We start from the raw sequence: 20,045 nt of genomic DNA on the forward strand, positions 1-20,045 counted from the left end.
TCTATCACCGCTGGTGCAGAGAAGTTCAAAGGAGTTGACTATTGCTAAAAATTCTCCTTGTTTTTTTCTATCATAGGAGGGAAGTAGAATATTGAAAGGAGAGTTAAACAGTCATAGGATAGTTGGCCATTGCATGATGGAGGCTCATTGAAAGGATAGTGGAAAGGCATTGACTGTCTCCATTAGTATTCCACCAGAGCCCCATTATAGAAATAAATGGCTAGCACTGCACCTGGGTGGCGAATGGGCTGCAGAGATGAATTACTGTGTAATGCTCTTCGCACCGGCAGAATTCTCAGACTGCTTGTCAGACAGTGATTATCTTTTGAGGTGCCATTTTTAATGCTGCCACTTTCTTTGCATATATTAAAAATGTGAGAAGGTTGGTGGGGTGGGTAATATTTTTTTACATTTCACAGTGTACAAGTTATGTTATACAGTACTCACAATATTACTATCATTGTTTTCCACTTGGTTGCTTTCAGGAAGATGCAGCTTTTCTAAAAGAGCAACTCCGCAGAGCTGAGGAACAGATTCATGCAAGCAGACAGGAAACAGTATTTTTGTCCAGGGAGCTCAGTGATGCAGTGAACGTGCGTGACAAAACCATGGCTGATCTACATAATGCTCGCTTGGAGAATGACAAGGTGAAAATGCAGCTAGCTGATGCTGTGGCAGAACTTAAGTCACGCGAGATGCAGTTGCAGAAGAATAAACAGACATTATTAAAACAGGAACAGGTAAATAACCTAATCAAATTATTACATAGTCAGTAAGTGAAGTGGTTTACCAATGTCGTTCATTGAAACATGCTTTTTTTAATTCATATTTGCGTACATTGTTTTTGCCTCGCCCTCTGGTGTGTATGGCTGAATGAGGCTTGATGCACTTTGTTGTCCCAGTTTTTTGGATACATAGTCTCTGTTGTCCTCGGTCTCCTTCCCCAGCTGATTGGGATTCACCAGCACCACCAGGCAGCCCCGGCAGCATTTCAGAACAATGTGCTGTCATTTGAAGGCATATAGAATAGAACACCACCTTCAGTCACGGTAAATGCTTCTAAATAAATTGTCCAATCATCACTGTCTGATCTTTCTACCACATATTCTGCAGGTCAGAAAGAATTTAGTTGCTGTTCCCTCTGACGTTTTTGTTATCTGTGCTGGCTTATAATTATCTTTAACACTCTTGCTGAAGTGTTTTTCTCTTCCCTTTTGTTGCAAGGGGTGTTTCAATAATTATTTAGTAAACTCACAAATACTGCCATGTCCCTCTCAGAATGCTGTATTAGGCTGCATTCAAGAGATGCATTGATTGTGGCAAGCATTTATCCATGGCTGACCCTCCTTGGAAACTTACATCCAGTGGGCTCCTATATCTTTTGCTCTAGGTTGGACCCCAGTTCTTTGTGGACATGCTCCTACTCATGCCCAAGAAGATGCCTATAAAGAGGTCTTGAGTCCCATTCCTAAAAGCACTGGATGGTTGGTACCGGGCCCGGTATTGAAACGGGTAGTCTTTTTGTGCTGGTGCTCCCCTAACCCCTTTGGGGCCTTAGATGACCCAACATAGCTGGTGCATACACACACAGAACATAGGTTTGTCCCCATTTAAGGGACATTTACTGCCCTCATACTGGAGTTCCTGCTGTACCAAACAAACCTATTCATGCCTGAATGTCACGAAGGAATAGCAGAAGGTTGTCCCAGCTTTGAAAAATACCCTTATAGGAGCAGGGCATGCTGGAGTGTAGCAGATATCTTTGGCTACCAAAGCTTGCCTGTTAGGATGCTACCAGATGTCAACTTGGATAGCCTCCACAAATCGCCCTCCCCAGCTCTCACATGAAAGGGATTAGTGTGATCCGGAACAAGGTGTAAAAAAGAAAAAAAAGATGAGGGAAACCATAGACTAGCCGTAACGTGCATAGGGAATACTGCATGGAGACCAGGAATTGGAGCAGAACCTAAGGTGGACTACTTCTGTGTAGGCGGATGGCACCACAGTTAGGAACTATAATGGAGCAAGGGGGCAAGTGTTTATAGTCCAAATCATAAGTTAAATAATTCCTAGGACCATGCTTTCAGGAATGTCACACATCTGAGGATCAGGACATAAACAGAAGTTCAGGTTGCACGCTGGCACACCGACTGCAAGAACCAAATAATGAGCATTGGTGTCTGGCTTCACAAGCAAAGGATGGCGATATTGCAGCTAACGTGTAAAGAGACCATTAGAAAGGAGCCACCAAATGCGAATTGACACATTGAGAAGCAGGGTTCCCTTTGTCTTCAGGTTTTAAATCCCTTGATACCAGTGTGTTCTATACACTTGTTCCTGTGTGTGTGTGTGTGTGTACGTTCGCACAGTGGAATGTTTCTGCCAGAATTGTAGAGGCTGAACACTGACGGGAGATGCCTTAATGAGGGAATACTCATGAATGAAGCAAAACCAGAAGTTGATGGGAGGTTTTGAATTAAAACATAACCTTGTGTACAGCTCTGTGCAACCCTCCAGACCATCGTTCTTCAGACTGCCAAGCCATTACCGAAGGGAAAGGACATTTCCAAATCAGACGTGGTCCTACACCCAAATGGGGAGTCCAGCCTGAACTGCTACGCTACAGCCCTTCTGCACAAGACCACAAGCATCCCCAGAGATGTTTCGGTCTTGTTGGGCGTCATCAGTGAGGAGTAGCTTGGGTTTCTAGGCCCAGTAGACTCGGAACCACGTCTAGGCATACCAGTACCACTTGCAGTGACTAAAGCAAAACCAAACGTTGATTCTAAACGTTCCAGCCAACCCATGCACTTGCACATTCTCAATGTCCCTAGGCCTAGTAAGATTGTTGTTTTTGTTCTCCCTTGTTCCCCTCCCTTGCCTTGTCGTGCTCTGAAACACTTGTGTACGAGCACAATACAAATAAAATATCAATATCAGCCATTATTCGCTGTAGCAGGTGCCAGGGCTATCACTGCCCTGAATGCAGCTGGTGGTAAAGAAACGTGGAGGGTGAACTGGGTGGATTCTTTGGCAGTATGACATAGTGTGCTCTGCTTTAGTGTTTATGCTACAGTAAGGTCTAGAGGTCCTCTAATAATCTATTGGTTGTGCCAAAGCCTTCCTCAGACTACAAAAGGGGCAGACCTTACCTGCTTGACTTGCCTAGCTCAAAATAATTTAAGGAGTCTTTAAAACCTTTTCTAGGGTTAACAGAGATGCCTTCCTTCCTAATTCATCCTCCTAAGCATAGGATGAAACAGAAGGAATGGAATGAAGAAAGAAGCACAAAAGGCACTTTGTGCTTTTGAGTAACTAATTCTCTTCCATCGCCCTGGCGCTCTTCCTTCCCAGTTAGTGGTGGGGTCTTCTTTGATTGAGAGTTCCTTGATACCAATTGACAGTTCATCTTCAGCCCTTGCAGACCCAGATTTTTACTTTGTTGTTGTTCTAGGCCAACTGTTTGGTATTCCATTGAAATTCTGTGTTTTCCTCTTTGTAGTATTCATCTCCAAATTTGGTGGATTCCTCTTTTGCAAATTCTTCTCCTGCACCAGAGCACCCATATTACTTTATGAAAGCTTAGGTTCTTTTTTTTAACCTCTTGATTTACATAATTTACACCTTTTCACATAAAGAAAATTAAACAAAACATTAAATACAATGCAACATCGGGGATAAAACCCCACTGGCAATGATTGTCACCTTAGGTTAGGCATACTGCCGCTACACTATAATCTGGATACAACATTAATAACTGATGGAAAGTCATATATCTCCTTTGAAATTCAGTTTATAGGATGTTATTACCTTATTTGTCAAGCAGAGTAGGTCTCTTTTGAAGGCCATTACAGTATGTACTGAATTTAATCAAATGTCATGCTGTCATTTTGTTGTGTGATAGAGACATATGTAATTTACAGCGTATCTATGTAAATCTGACCATTTGCCATTTTAAAATATATGTGAAGCTTCCTTTGGCTAAAGGATGGAATGATTAGATTATAAATGAGTTTTGCCAGCATGATATACTGCGACGTAGTTTACATGACCTTGCTCCAATTTAACTATTTATACAATACTTTGATACGACATAAGGACTCAAGATGTCTGTGCTGTGAAATTGGGTAATATGTAATTAACATGAGAAAATGTTGTTGCCAACTATGTACTTGTTTTGAGATATTGTATAGGTATACTTAACCAAATTCTAACACAAGCGGTTTCTATCAAGCTTGATATGGATATCAGTAGCAAGAATGAATCTTATTGACCATCAGAATTGGAGTCGAACACTCATTTGTTTCAATAAATTAGTACACGTTACTCAATGTGATTATAGAAAACAAATAACATATTGGCACTCTAAGATGGCCGGCTGTTTTCCAATTCGTCCCATTTTCTGCTTAAGGATTTACATTGGGTGGCTAATATACCCTTTAGCTGTTCTCCTCATAAATCTCCTCATATATTGGCGCTCTGCACCCTCATTAAGGATATCCCATGGCAGCCCCCCTGCCCGGCAGCCCCTGCGGCTAAGGGCCCCAAGGCAAAGGGCGGCTCCAACAGAGGCTGCTCCATATTGTGTCTGCAGGTGTCAGCAGGGGAAGCCAGGGGCCATCCATCAACCAGCAACGACCAGTACGGTAGAGGTGGCCGGGTAGGGAGTAGAACAATTACTCTACCGTGGAAGCCCAGCCACTTGGCAAACTCACCTACACCTGTACAATAGTGTGATTACTTTCCTCTGCCTCCCTCTCTCCCAGTATACAGGACTTTCAAATATAGCTGTGTTTAGTCTGGTACTCAAATCTAGCTGTGTTTAGTCTTGTACCCAAACTGCATTGTGAGGTGTAGGCCTCTCTCACACTATACATGACTCCCAAATCTAGCAGTAGCTTGTCTTGTACCCAAATTGCATCGTGGGACGTAGTCCTCTATCCCACTAAACGGGACTCTCAATCTAGCTGTGCTAACTTTATACACAAAGGTAGTTCTGTTCTAACTTGTACTCAAAGTTAACTTAGGCCTCAACCGTGCAACACAGTCAACTAAGCGCCATGTCACTCACAGGCCACAACAATTCAGCTGCCTGGCGCACCACTAGCTCCAACGAGACCCACCGCAGTCTTTCACTACCCCCACCATCACACATCCCACCCCCCTTTCACAGCACACCTTTAACTTGCATCCCTCACCCCCCTTTTCCTCTGCCTTCACCACACCTACCTGCCTCTGTCACACTCTTCCCCCACCCATAGATCCCACTCTGCACAAATAAGAGCGGCAAGATGGAAAGACGAATTACGGAGAACCCCACCCCACCCATGGAACACACCAGAGAATGCAGCAAGACACCTAATATGCCTGTCACATTCCAACTGCGCCAGCAACCAACCCCCTACACCTCCCGCTCACATTCTCCCCAATCAACTGCTCACCCCCCAACTCGCACTTCCCCTCCCTTCACATAGCAAGAGAATCCCTAGCCAATACCCCCTCCACCATAGAACCACCCACCCTCTCCCATACACCCATGACCGCTCATAATGCAAGGAAAGGGGGAGACGGCAGACACCTAATGTCCCCTTAGCATCTCCCATTCTCTGACACAGTTCGCAACCACTGCCACCGCAATATAAGAGCGAAACCTCACTGCCCGCACCCAACCCAGTCCTAGCTCTTTTTCCCTCCAGCCCCCTGGCCCCCCAATACAACTGCTCCCTCATCTCAACACTCCACCTCCCCATTGCCAGTCGCCTATCTCCTGTCACAACTGCTCCCTCAACCTCACACTCCACCTCCCTGTCCCATCCTCCCCCCACTTCCAGTCCACACAATCGACCCCGCTCTCCCCCCAACCCTACTCACATCCGACTCACAAAGGCATCCCACCAACTATCTAGCACCCTCATCAATGCCAGGTCAGTGACCAAAAACAAACTTCACATCTATGACCTCATCACAGAAGAAAAAACAGACATCCCATTAATTACTGAGACCTGGTTCTCGGATGACTATGAACCCCTCGCGCACGAGACCTTACATTCTCACTGTCCGGAACAGATCACAAAGGTGAGGAGGGCTTGCAATATTACACAAAGACCAATTCAAGCTAATAACCAAGGACACCTCCACAAGCACCACAGATTACGAATCCCTCCTGGTAAAACTCCAACTCGCACCATCCGCCTCACACAGCTTCCTGCTCATCTACAGACCCCCCCAGCTATAACAAAAACTTCCCAGACACATTCTGTGAAGCATTGGTCTCAAACATCATCCTACACCCAGCCCTCACAATCCTTGGAGACTTGATATGGTTCGACTCCCCATCAAACCTTATGACCAGGGCATTCACAGACCGTCTAGATCCACTCAATCTGAAACACCACACCTCCACTCCCACCCACACAAGAGGCCACACCCTTGATGCAATATTCAGCGCCGCTAACATACCTACCCAACCCCCGCGCCCCTTGTCATGGGCGGATCACTCGGCACTCTTTCACTATACCACTCGACACTGTGGTCAGTGGCCAACACCCCACACGTCCTCCACCAACCGCCCCCTCCACTTTCCCACTATTGAACAAAGTGATAATCACCCCAGATCTTGAACTCACTCTGCAGCTCCCTCAACTCACTATTCCTTGCGGAAGGACCCCCAGCAAAAGACTCCTTTTGGCCTCTGGCTTACCAATGCCCTCAAACCCCTCACCCCATCAAAACGTACCTCGCAGAGATCTCAAACCTCTTCAAAACTCTGAAGCACTGTCTGGAACGGGCCTACAGAGCCGACCCTTCAGCCCAAAACAAAACCACCCTAGCGAGGACAACCAGAATGTACAGATCGGAAATCAGAAAAAGCAAGAAATCATTCTATGGGAACCCAATCCAAAAGGCTCGCAACCCAAGTAAGGAACTACATTAAATCATAGCAGAATCAAATCTCCCTCATGGTCTCGCCTGTCCATTCCAAGCTCCCAAGCCTTATGCAACACCCTCTTGCTCCACTTCTACAATGCTGCCAACGAAAGAAAGCTGATCGCCAAACTAAAACTACCACCCCTTTGCCTGCAGCACCCGACCCAACACCCCCCCCTACAATCAATATCATCTTTTGGCTCTTTCTCTCCCATCACACCAAGAATTCCTCTTGCTGGTAGCACTCAGCAGTCAGTCAGGCTCCCTGGAAGACCCATGCCCACCTTCAATGCTAAAGAAAGTACTAACCTCCACCTGTGCAGGTAACGTCGCACGCATAATCCTTACTCACTCACATCAGGATCCTTCCCGAAAGCCCTAAAAACTTCCTAGACCAAACCAATTCTCAAAAAAATGACTCTTGACCCACTCCTCCCCCAAACCTACCAATCTATCCCCAACACGCGTTTCATCACAAAACTGATTGACTGTGCAGTTTACAAACAGCTTGGTCATTTTGCTGAAGTCAAAAACCTCCTAGACCCAGCACAATCAGGTTTCAGACCACTAAGGGGAACAGAGTCCTCCCTAGTCTCCATCTGGGATTATCTAAAAAGAATAGACTGCTGCACGGTCCTCATCCTCCTAGATCTTTCCGCAGCCTTCGACACCACTGATCACTCAATTCTATTAGTCAGACTACAAACACTAGGAATCAAAAGCGCAGCTCTTTCGTGGATCCCCTCCTTTATCTCTAACTGCTCGCAAATCATGCACATCGACCAGTTCACATCCATATCACGTCCAGTTGGTAAAGGTGTCCCTCAAGGATGGTCCACCTCACCGCTAATTTTCAACTTCTACATACAACCTATTCCCGCAATCATCCACTTGTACAACCTTACCTGCTACAACTATGCAGACGATACCCAGATCATCTTCAAAATCCCAAACTCTGAAGGCACTGGCAGCCCGGACCTGTCATCGTGCCTCTCACATTGATCACTGGATGACGACCAACCCACCTCATCCTCAACCCTGGGAAAACTGAAATCCTTGTCTGCGGGAAAACATCACTCATCCCCCAACCAATCGTGTAGCCCAATTCACTAGGACAAGCACTGGCACCCTCTAACGTGGTTAAAAACCTTAGATGCAAATTTGACTCAGATGTATCCCTCGCCCAACACCCCGCCAGCGTATCCAAAACCTGTTTCTTCCACCTATGTATCCGCAGGCGGATTTTCCCCTTCCTCACTTATCCCCACCATTTTGCCATCAGCTCCATCTTCCTTTCCCGCCTAGACTATTCAAACTGCCTCTACCTAGGAGCCCCATCATCCCAACTAAGAAACTCTAAAGACTTTAAAATGCAGCAGCACGCCTGCTCATTAACTTGCCCACCAGAGAACTCATCATCCCTACCCTAAGAGTCCTCCACTGGCCCCCTATTGCTCGACGCGTCACCTTCAAAGCCATGTGTATCACACATAGCACAGTCCACAACACCGGCCCTGAATTCCTCCATGAAAAAAATGTCCCCTACCAACCTTCCAGGAACCTCAGATCTCACACTGCATTTCGCCTAGTGATCCCACCAGACAACTCCATTAGACTTTGTGGGTCCTACCTCTCCATCCATGCGCCAATCATCTGGAATTCCCTTCCATTACACATTTGCAACACAGAAAACTATCTGAAATTCAGGAAGGCCCTTAAAACCTGGCTCTTCCCAATACTCTCCTAAACCACTGCTCCCTGTAAATACACCACTAATAAACGCCCCTGCATCAACCGCAACACAGGGGCCGGCAGCTATCGCAGTGGTTTCACTTGACACACCACCACATATTGCTCAGCAACACTCCCAGCCGACTGGTACTCCAGGTAAGCCAGCAGCTTTCGTTGTGGCACCCCCGCACCACTCACAATATTCTCACTGTGCCCCTGCCCGCCGGCCCACATGAGACAACTAACAATTAAGTAGCACAGGGTAGCTCACGCCCATCACTAAGTAATTCACTGCCACTGTTGCCTGCATCGCTCGTTCAGGGAAGCTCTGAAGACTGACAATCTTTCACTACAAAGGCATTCCCAAATCTAGGTACAAAAAACCATCAATGTCTGTAACATTACGGAAACCTACTGTACTATAGGCTGAATACTACGGCACTGAGGCCTACCCCTTCGCCCCACCACCATGAAGTATTCTGCAATCTAGGTGTAGCCTCCTCCTTTGTTTATTATACGATGAGACCTATTGCATTTTGAGACCTAGGCCTCTTGCACGCTATACAGGATTCCGAAATATAGGTGTAGCCTCCATCTTTGTTTACCTTAGGATTAAACCTACTGCATTGTGATACCTAGGCCTCTCTCCCACTTTACAGGATTCTCCGATCTATGCGTAGATTCCGTCTTTGTTTACCATATGCCTAAACTTACTGCACTGTCAAACATAGGACTTTCTCCCACTATAAAGGATTCTTCAAATCTAGATGTAGCCTCCAACTCTGTTTAATATATGCAGATACCTGCTACAGTATTAAAGCTAGGCCCATTGGTATAGGACTCTCAATTCTAGACCTGGACATATATCACCCCACCCGAGCAATCTCGCAGCCTACGGTACTTCTCCAGCATGGGGTCTGGCATGGATTCACATGCTCATGAATATTCCCCGTCGTCAGGCTGGGAATCCTCGGTAAAGAAAAAATCAGTATCAGTTTTGTTTCTGATCTGTCTTTCTTAGTAGTAACCAATCACTGGTCTATGGGTCATACTGCCCCCAGCATATGACTGCCCTCTCCCTAAGCCCCGCCTCTGGCAGCCATCCTCAGATTTTCACCGCACGTTCAAGTGTTGGGAGTCCTCGTGCTATAGCTCTCGAGCTTTTACTGCATTTTCGCGCTTTTTCAAGAGATTTTCTCATTTTTTCGGTTTAATCGAGCCTCAAGCTCCACCGTTTCTACTTCCGATCAACGGGGACCCGTTTCGGAATTTTTCTACGCCCCTCAAGGGTGAAATTTCGTCGAGTACGCTTCTTGGAGGATTCCAGAAGATCTGGGGCCTACCTCATGGACATGGCCCAGGACAAAGGGAGCTCGACATCCGGATCCAAGCTGTTCAGGACCTGTCCTGGATGTGGACTGCAAAATGTTTTCAAGGAGGACGAGCATTCGAGATGTCTCTACTGCCTTCTTGAGGACAAGATGCACGTGGAGAAGGGCTGTGTGTTCTGCAAGAACCTTTCGGAACGGACCATGAACGATCGTCGTTCCCGCCTCGCCAGCTGGCTGGAGAAGGGCCCAGCAGGTGAGAAGAAGAGGTCTGAGCGGTCTTCTAAGACCTGTGAGGGCGCCCTGGCGACGGGGGCCCAACATAAGGCAAAGCACCACGAGTCCGCGGGCACCGGGAGCGCCGAAAGGTCGGGCTCTTCGGCTGCCAGGCAGGGCGCCCCTTCCCCGGTACCATCAACCACGAGCCAACGCTCTGGTTGGGGGAAGAGGAAATCCGAGATCCCGGGTAAGCTTCTGGAGAGGCCCCGATTGATCTCGAAAGGATCCCCCGAGGGGGAGCGAGGCGGTGACCCTCCCCCCAAGATGAAGGCCCCAGACACTTCCAAGGTGGTAAGGGCCCTGATTCACCCGGCGAAGGCCTCTATCGAGGGAGTCGCAGCGGCCCTGGCAAAGCCTGTGGAGGCTATGCCAGTGGAGGCGGACTCGGGGCTCAGTCTCCCTGCCTCCGCTGAGAGAGTCCTCTTTTCTAGCCATCGAAAAGACCCCCGTGAAGACCCCGGTGGAAAAAGAGGGGGGGGGGGAGCCGGTGGCCATTACAGACACAGATTCAGCCTCTGAGGAGGAACTGGTGGAAGCCGTGAAGTGTCTCGATGGAAGGTCCAAGAAGGTACGATCCCACGGGAGAGATCCTGATGACGTGATCGAAGAAAGCGACAGTGGCACCGACGAGGCCCAGTGGAGGAGCAGCCTTCCCTCCCGTTGCAGCCATTACCCGAGCCTCAGGACAGCTCGACGCCCATTTTGATGGCAATCCAATCCTTATGTACGGAGATGAGGATGAGGTTACCACGAGCCCCGACGGACGTTCCAGAACCAGGCCCATCGGGAAGCCCTCCGAGCAAGCGGAGGAGAATTCATCCACCCCCCGCTTTTCATGCCCACACGACCTGTGGAACCTTCATCCCATCGCCGGAACCCGGAGAGGACACGGCGACGGATGTCACCACGGGGACGGATGATGACGGTGGTGACGACGGAACGGACCTTCCATCTCCACCCCTCCGGGCTTCACCGCCCGACGAAATCATCTCCTTTCACACCATGATCGCCAGGGCATCCGAGCTTTTCCAGCTCTGCCCAGAGGAACAGAAAAAGGAAGGCTTCCTCTATCAACGGCGAGAGGCCAAAAGGAAAACGGTGCTTGCAGTACCGTTGCTCGACGATATCTGGGACGAGGGGCTTGCCGTCCTGAAGAACCTCTCCACGACGCCCGCCAAGAGGGAGAGGTACGAGAAGAAGTACCGGGTCACCAACGCCGCCCCCTTGTGCCTCAGGGCTCAGCCGACACCGGATTCCATTGTGTCGGCAGCGGCCAAGAAGAAGGCGGCAGGGGCATCTGCCTCAACCTCCACGTCCCCGCCGGACGGCGAGGGAAAGAAATTGGACGCCATGGGACGGCGGGTCATTTTGTCGGCGGTGACGACGATTAAGGCGGTCAACGCCTTAGCGATTGTGGCCCGTTACAACCAGGGACCTTTGGTACAAGATAGCTCCTCTGCTGGACTTCCTACCAGACGACAAGAGGGCGGAGGCCCTAGAGATTCTGCAGGAAGGTGAGGTGGCGTCGAACCACGCCATAACGGTGGCAACGGACATTGCAGATACCGGTTTTCGCCAATTGGGCAACAGAGTTTGCCTTCGACGACGAGGAAGGCGACAGACTTCCGTCAGGATGTTCAGACTGATGTCTTGGATATGCCGTTCGACGGCAACAACCTGTTTGGGAAGACCGTGGATGAGTCTTTGCAGGCCATCAAGACGGACTCAAACGGCCCGAGCCCTGGGCGTCCTTCAGCAACGACAGCCCTTTCGGAGAGCCGGAGGCAGACAGGGGGCCTCCAAAGGATCCAGCGGTAGCCCCTCTACATACCGTCAGGCGGCCCGCTCCTCGTCCCAGGAGGCCTACAGAGGTCACGGCAAGCAAGGAGGTTCTCGTCGCCGTCGCCAAGGCGGCAAGGCCACTTCCAAGCAGGACTGAACCGGCCATAGTGTCGGGCCCCCACCGAAGCACCCCAGTGGGAGCCCGGCTGACGAGGTTCATCAGCGTGTGGGAGTCCATCTCCACCGACCGTTGGGTGCTCGATGCCCTGGCCCGTGGGCACACGCTCGAATTCCAAAAGAAGTGCCCCCTCTTTCCACCAGTAGCCAGGAAGGAAAACCACGTCCCTCAACTGCTTTTGGAGGTAAAGGCGTTGCTCAAGAAAGGTGCCATCGAGCTCGTCCCCAGGAGGCTCCGGGGCTCTGGAGTATACTCAAGGTACTTCCTCGTCAGAAAAAAGACAGGCAGTTGGTGCCCCTTCCTGGACCTACGTCGGTTTAAACAGTTTCGTTGTCCAGGGACGTCCCTACCAATTCAGAGCTCTGCCTTTCGGATTGAAGTCGGCACCCAGGGTGTTCACCAAGTGCCTAGCACCAGTGGCGGCGCGGCTGCACCTGCAGGGGATCCACGTCTACCCCTACCTGGACGATTGGCTCATCCGTGCAAAGACAAGAGAACTCGCCGTCGAGCACACAGCGAGGACCGTTCGCCTACTCACGGAGTTGGGATTCTCCATCAACTATCCCAAATCCCACCTGGTCCCGTCGCAGGTGGCACTGTTTCTGGGAGCGAAGCTCGATACAGTGCAGCGATTGGCGTCGCCGTCGGAGGAGAAGACGAAAGCCGTCTTGGACAAGGTGCAGCGCCTGCTAGCCACGGTAGTGGCCAAGTTGAGGTCCATCAAGTCCCTCTTCTGAACGATGTCCTCATGCATCTACCTAGTACGCCTGTGCAGACTACGGATGCGTCCTCTACAGGAGTTCCTCGACGCCCGCTGGATTTAGACGGCGGGCAGCTTCGAAGACAATATTCCGCTCAACGAGGTCTTCCGTCGAGCGATTCGGTGGTAGGGCACCCGTGCACACCTCACGGCAGGCACAGACTTTCAGAACCCGGCGTATCGGGAGACGGTGACGACAGACGCCTCCCTGGAAGGGTGGGGCGCGCACACCGGTCTTCTCCATGCAAGAGGCCTGTGGCTCCCGGAGGAGAGGCCTCTCCACATCAACATTCTGGAGCTCAGAGCTGTGTTCTCGGCACTCACGTCGTTCCTCCCGTCCCCCAAGGGAAAGGTGGTGAGGATTTTCACCGACAACACCACCACGATGTTCTACTTTCGGAAGTAGGGAGGCACCAGATCCCCAGCCCTATCCAAGGAGGCCCAGGATCTGTGGCACTGGGCCGTTGTCCAGGGGATGTTTCTGGTTCCTTTCCATCTGGCAGGAATAAAAAACACCATCGCCGACTCACTCAGCAGGGAGCTGCGCTCGTGGCACGAGTGGGAACTACGCCAGGATCAGGTGGATCGGCTTTTTCGACGATGGGGCTAACCCCAGATCGACCAGTTCGCGACGGCAACGAACTCCAAGTTCCAGAGGTTCGCCAGCAGGTTTCCCCAGCTGAGTAGCATGGGCGATGCTTTCTCGTTCCCCTGGGATGGCCTGTTCTTGTATACGTTCCCTCTGTTGCCGTTGCTGCTCTGTCTCATCAACCAACTCAAGTTGTCCTGGTGCAGGATGATCCTCGTCGCACCGGCGTGGCCGAGACAGATCTGGTTCCTGGACCTTCTGGACCTGTCAGCGTCTCCACCAGTCACACTGTCGACGGACGTGGATCTTCTCCCCAGAGAAGGAGGTGCCATCCTTCATCACGACCCGGAGTCACTGAACTTGAAGGTTTGGCTCCTGCAGCACTAGAGTTTGGAGGGTACGATATCCCGGCTGAGTGCAGAGAGGTTCTTGCAAAGGCCAGGGCGTCCTCAACTCTCAAGTGCTACGGACATAAGTGGAAGATGTTCTCGGTCTGGTGCAAGGCACAGAGGATTAACCCTCTATGGATTACGGCCCCTCAAATGTTACCTTACCTGCTGTCGCTGGCCAAGGCTGGACTGGCTCACGCCTCCATCAAGATACATTTGGCAACGATCTCCGATACACCAGAACTACAGGACAGCCGTCCTTGTGGTCTCATCGTCGGGTGAAGGAATTTATGAAGGAACTGTTCAGATCGTTCCCGCCGGTGAAGGCTCCAGCCCCGGCATGGGAGCTCAACGTGGTGCTGTCCAGGCTCATGGGAGCTCCATTAGAGCCTATGCACTCTGCACCGTTGAAGTTCCTGTCGTGGAAAACAGTTTTTTCTTGTGGCCATCACCTCCGCACGACGGGTGGGAGAGATCCAGGTCCTATCCTGCTAGCCGCCATACTTGATTTTTCACGACACAAGGGTGGTGCTGAGGATGCACCCCTCCTTCATGCCCAAGGTGCCGTCTGACTTCCACCTCAACGAGCCCTTGGTGTTGCCAGTTTTCTTCCCGTTGCCTTTGTCGCCGGCCCAGAGGCCTTTGCACTCGCTGGATGTAGCTAGAGCGCTGAAGTTCTCCGTGGACCAAATGAAGAGTTTTCGGAAGACATCACAGCTGTTTGTGAACTTTGGACCTGTGAACCAAGGGAAGGCTCTCTCGAAGGCTTCCATTTCCAGGTGGCTCTCCGGCTGCATCATGTACTGTCATTGGTTGGCAAACCGACCTTTGCCCGGCCGTCAGAGCCCATTTGAACAGAGCGATTGCTGCTACCACGGCGTTCTTGTCTGGTGTGCCCCTGCTGGACATCTGCAGGACTGCTACGTGGAGGTCGACGCACACCTTCACGAGATTCTACTGCGTCGATCGGGACTCCAGGGAGGAGTCCAGAGTCGGCCAAGCAGTGCTGCGGAACCTGTTCGCCTGAAGGTGGGCCTGGTGAGGAGGTAAGAGTTGCTTAATGTTGAGTTTATGTATTGCTTAATGTTGAGCCTTTTGCCACCTCCCGTGGTTGTGCATGTGTGTACTGCTATGTATTCTTATATTCCCTCCTACCCCTCTGCGGCTCTTCATTTGGTCATACTGCCACTTTACGTGCTACCAAATCTGAGGATGGCTGCCAGGGGTGGGGCTTGGGGAGAGGGCAGTCATTGGCTGGGGGCAGTATGACCCAGAGACCAGTGATTGGTTACTACTAAGAAAGACAGATCAGAAACGAAACTGATACTGATTTTTTTCTATACTGAGGATTCACGGCCTGACGACGGGCAATATTCATGAGCATGTGAATCCATGCCAGACCCATGCTGGAGAACAACAGTTACAGGTAAGTAACTTGTTCCATATATCTTCACACCACTAGTGTGGAAACAGGCCGCAGGCACGGCCAAGCACTCATGCACGATGGGATTCGACTATGGCCAAGCACATCCAGTCTAGTTCACACATAGCCTTCCAGACAACACCTGACCTACCTCAACACCCCTGCCACTAGCCTACAGCGACCATCGCCCGAAAGGAAACTGGTATAGCTGGCCTCACGTGACTCTATCTCTCACCCTCAACAGCACCCACCCATGTGTCTGACCTCCTGGGCTGCTTAGTCGAGCCTTGCCAGCCACCCAAGTCTTAGAACGGCAACATGCACACATGCATCTCCTAAGCTAAACTCCCTAGAATTTCCAACCACATCGACTACGCTCACCAAGGGCGTTCGAACCGAAGAAAAAACACATTGAGGCCCCACAAGTGGGGAAAGAGCGCTATATAAATAACCAAATACAATACAATACAATATAATTGGAAAGTTACAATAATGGAGGTATCCTATTGATACACTTTCCAGATACTGTGTAAATTAAGTCTAACATGCAACAAGTTTCAGATTGATTTATATCAGGTGTAAAATATATCCTTGTAGCAGTTCACCTTGCATAACTATTTAGTTGGAACAATGGCGGCACTCGAGCAACATTTCAAGTAGGCTATCGCTAGTACAATATGCAGCAAGAGCAATATAGTCTAAAGACCAGTGTGTTAACCTATGCAGCAAGTAACTTCAAGGTGGCCACTATGAGTACAGACAGCGCCAGATTCTGTCTTTGCACAGTTTTCACGTGATCGGAGTAGCACGATGCACGCGTTATGATCATGCGACTTCTGGAATACACTGAAAGATGGACCCGGGACGGGAGGCTGCTCGATAGCTGCTTCTTATACCGCGCCCGTCTTCTCATTCTTAATTTCAACGAGGCAAGTTAAGATTAGCATACTGTGTATACTATAGTCCAGTACCTAGACAGAAACCAAGTAGTTATGTCACCTTCTTTTCTCTAGTATCCTGACTTCCTTACAGGACGCTTGCAGCAGACAGTGCCAAATCAGCAGAGCATATACCCAAGGTCCACAGGACCATACAGCAAGTAATTTGAGACACACCAGTCCAATGAATCGCAGTATAGGATTTTATATGCATTTGATATTTGCACTTGGATCCATTCCATGAGCTTCTTTTTTCATATTTCAGTTTCTACATTTGAATCCTTTTTGGAAACACAAAATAGTGCTCTAATATTTTCTCAGTGAAGTGCCATGTTACCTAATTTTTGATTTTAGGAGTTATTCCCATAGGTTGAGACCATTTTTAATTTTCCTCTTTTCTAATAGTTCAACAATATTTAGAATTCAGCAGTGGCAATAGCTATTTGTTGTGTTGAATACAGAATCAATATTTGTGAAGGTTAGTACACCTCTGTCAGACGCCTAATAAGAGAATGTTTTATTAGAAGTATGATTTAGAGTAAGGTGCCAATTTAAATTGGATGAAATGAATGAGTTCTGTCCACCTGAAGAAGGGAGAGTTTCCCGAAATGTGTAGTGAGATCAGGAATCCCTACTGTTTCTATAAATAATACTCAAGTCCAGCGATTTGTCCTCTGTGTACCTAATTCAATTATAGAAAATGACTGCACTAAATGTCTTTATAACTGTGTTTGAATATTTGTTTAAACATTTACTGCTTTTGTAGGGAAGTGTTGTGAAGTGTCATCTAAAAAGGTGCATATTAACTTATGTAATTTGTTTCTTTGTGGTTGTAATTCTTTGTTTTGAATTATACAGAATGTATGTCCTACTTTTACCAATATGGTGTTGAATATACATTTGTATCGAAAGAAATACTTTTTCACTAATACTGTTTGTATAATTTTTCTTGTTTGTTTATGTAAGATTATAGAGCATACCAATTAACATGGAGGTTTTCTTTCCCATAGCAGTGGCCTGGTATTTCCTTGATTAGTTTCAACCAACATCTTTATTGTATTTATTCCATACTCTTCTTCATCTCGGTATGTCTCACGAGGAATGGGGTCTTTTATTCTACAAAAACATATGGAAGTGTTGGAAAGTACAGCAGTTTGTGTAGGGTTAGGAGGATGAGGGAGGTAGAGGTGGAGTACGTAGATACTGCATTCTCCTATACTCGTCGTCGTTGGTCCCATAGGGGGTTTCCCCTCCCCATGAGATCCTACCACTGAGTACCACCCCTGGTGTCATGCGTCTGGGTACCTGGAGGCTGTGGAATCGATATTGGTGGGGCGGCCATTGAATGTTCCATCACGTTCTCTTTAACAGTGTGGTGACTCTATCTTTTTCGTAACTCGCCGCTGACTGGGAGGTACTTTACACACTTCCTCCCAGCAACCCGTGCGTTGCAACCACGGAGTTAGGCTTTTGCTTTTCTCCCTTGGTAACGCTCAGTGCTGTGTTCCCTCGCTATTTGGATTTCGTCCCCTTTTTGTTCCTCACGGATTCTTTACCCCTTTACCCTCCATTTTCTTTCCTCCTCCTTTCCGATTTGGTCCATTTTCTTTCTCTCCTCACGTATTTCGTAATCTGCCTGCCCGCAGCTGTGACGGCGGTGCTCTGGTGTCTGGACCGCTGCTTGGTTCGTTTCACTTTCCACCACCCGCCTTTCCCTTGCTGCATGCGACCTACCTCTCAATTACGCTGCAGTTTTCTCTTGCACACGCTATCGACTAACTGAAGTTGACATCGGAGTACAGTACAATTGTTACCGCACCAGGTTACCATCATTCTCCACGCAACAAACAAAAGTCTTCTGCCTGTAACAACATCCGGCAATCAGGGTTTTTTTCAGCTTCCTGCTTTTTACCCGAATTTTCACCTGCCTCGGTGGAGGAGCCACAGGGCTACAGCTCACCGGTGGCCCTGTGGCTTCCTATCGAGACAGGTCTCCACCACAGAAACATAATGAGGAACGCCAATACAGACAAAGCCAGGACCACTATCGATCAGACTCCAGTACTTCAGGTGAGGAGACGGAGGAGGGCAGAGGGTTAGAAGAGGTTGAACCAGTCTGACACCCGGCGGCACTACTGGGTAGCAGCCTCACCACCCTGGCCACATGGGAAGGGTCTCCCCACATGGAAGCAGTGACAATACCCCGGGATTCGCTACAGTGTGTACATACAATGTAAAGAAGGGCAAGACAGTGAATGCATGTAAAATAAGCATAATGCACAAACACCTGTTGACATGTGGGAAAAGGGAGCCAGAGACTGAGAAATCAGAGACCATGGAGGAAGTAAGCAGAATTAGACAGATTGTCCTGGGACGAGGGAATAGACCGGTTTACCAACAAGAAGAGGAGGAACAGTAATCAAGAGGCCAAAATACCAAAGTAAGAATTAGGCTTTTGGCTGTAGAAAAAATAAGACAGGCAGATCTTATGAATATTGTAAAGCGGATGGTGACAAAAGCGGGCAAGAATAAAAATATGATATGAGAGAGAGAAGTTAGGCAAAAACACCTGCATTCACCTGCAAAAACAGTCTCCAAAACAATGAATGACAACTCTAATTTCAAAATAACTGCAGATGAAATTCCTAGGCATTCTTACAGTGAATGTACTATCAACGCAGAAGTCAAATACACACCTGTGCAGTTCCCCCAGAAGCTCACTGTCTCCAGAGCCCTGATTCTCTCTAGGCTGGACTACTGCAACAGTCCCTTTCTCTATCTGCCTTCCTCTATTCTCTGCAACCAATCCAGAACAGAACTGCAAGGCTTATCCTTGGCCTCAAGCCCAGGGACAATATCTCTCCAGCCCTGAAATCTCTCCACTGGCTCCGAGTGGCTGCAAGGATCAAGTACAAGACACTTTGCATTGTCCACAAGGCCTTATGGGGCCAGAGCCCGCACTAGATCCAACGCTCTCTTGCAAAATACCTTCCTTCTTGAGCCCTTGACTCAACTACCGCCAACTCTCTAAGGGTAAGAAGTTTCTCCAGGCAGAGAGTCGGGGCAGGGAAGTCATTTCACCAAAACCTTAGGGGTAGCAGAAGTGACATCACACGACCCTTGACATCTGATGACGTCACAGGAAGTGATGTCATTAAACCCAAACCGATATGGTATACTATTTATAACGCGCCTATACACAAGTGTTTCAAGGCACGAAAACATCACGGGAAGTGATGGAACACTACCTTTCGCCCCTTGATAAAACAGTAAGCAGCATCGCTTAGCATTGTTCCTACATACACAACGAAAAACATGGTTACGATATCACTATAATTTGATATATATTTCAAACAAGAATGGCTCACCATATGTATCATTCATATCAGTGTGAATAGGCCCATATTGCCAAATTACTGTGAATGCAGGCAGACATCCAAGGGCAAATGATAATGTGTTATGTTATTATGCTTAAACACTTTATACAGATATACAGTTTAAAAGATCGCACATTTCAAAGATTAGGCGACAAAACAACTGGCTGTCTACTGAAAATAAAATCCACTTAAAAGTGGCATCCCTTGTTCACAAAGCCTTGAACAATGCCGCACCGAGCTATCTTGCAGACAAATTCAGAAAAAGAAGCTCTGCACGTCCTTCTAGAACCTCTAATGCCATTATACCAAGATTTAGGCTAACTAAGGTGGGGGGAGGCAGCTTC

At 48.7% G+C, this 20,045-nt stretch overlaps 1 protein-coding gene across 1 annotated transcript in view; it reads left to right on the forward strand.

Annotated features, from left to right (window-relative positions):
• The window catches only part of TAX1BP1 (Tax1 binding protein 1), a 1,378,509-nt gene that overhangs the window by 346,965 nt on the left and 1,011,499 nt on the right, over positions 1-20,045 (forward strand). The window contains exon 9 of the mRNA XM_069648239.1: positions 486-740. Coding sequence (XP_069504340.1) covers positions 486-740 — 255 coding nt within the window. The remainder of the gene's footprint in view (positions 1-485; positions 741-20,045) is intronic.

Source organism: Ambystoma mexicanum, chromosome 2q (assembly GCF_040938575.1).
Source record: "Ambystoma mexicanum isolate Mex_15411 chromosome 2q, UKY_AmexF1_1, whole genome shotgun sequence".
In the NCBI taxonomy this organism is placed as follows: Eukaryota; Metazoa; Chordata; class Amphibia; order Caudata; family Ambystomatidae; genus Ambystoma; species Ambystoma mexicanum.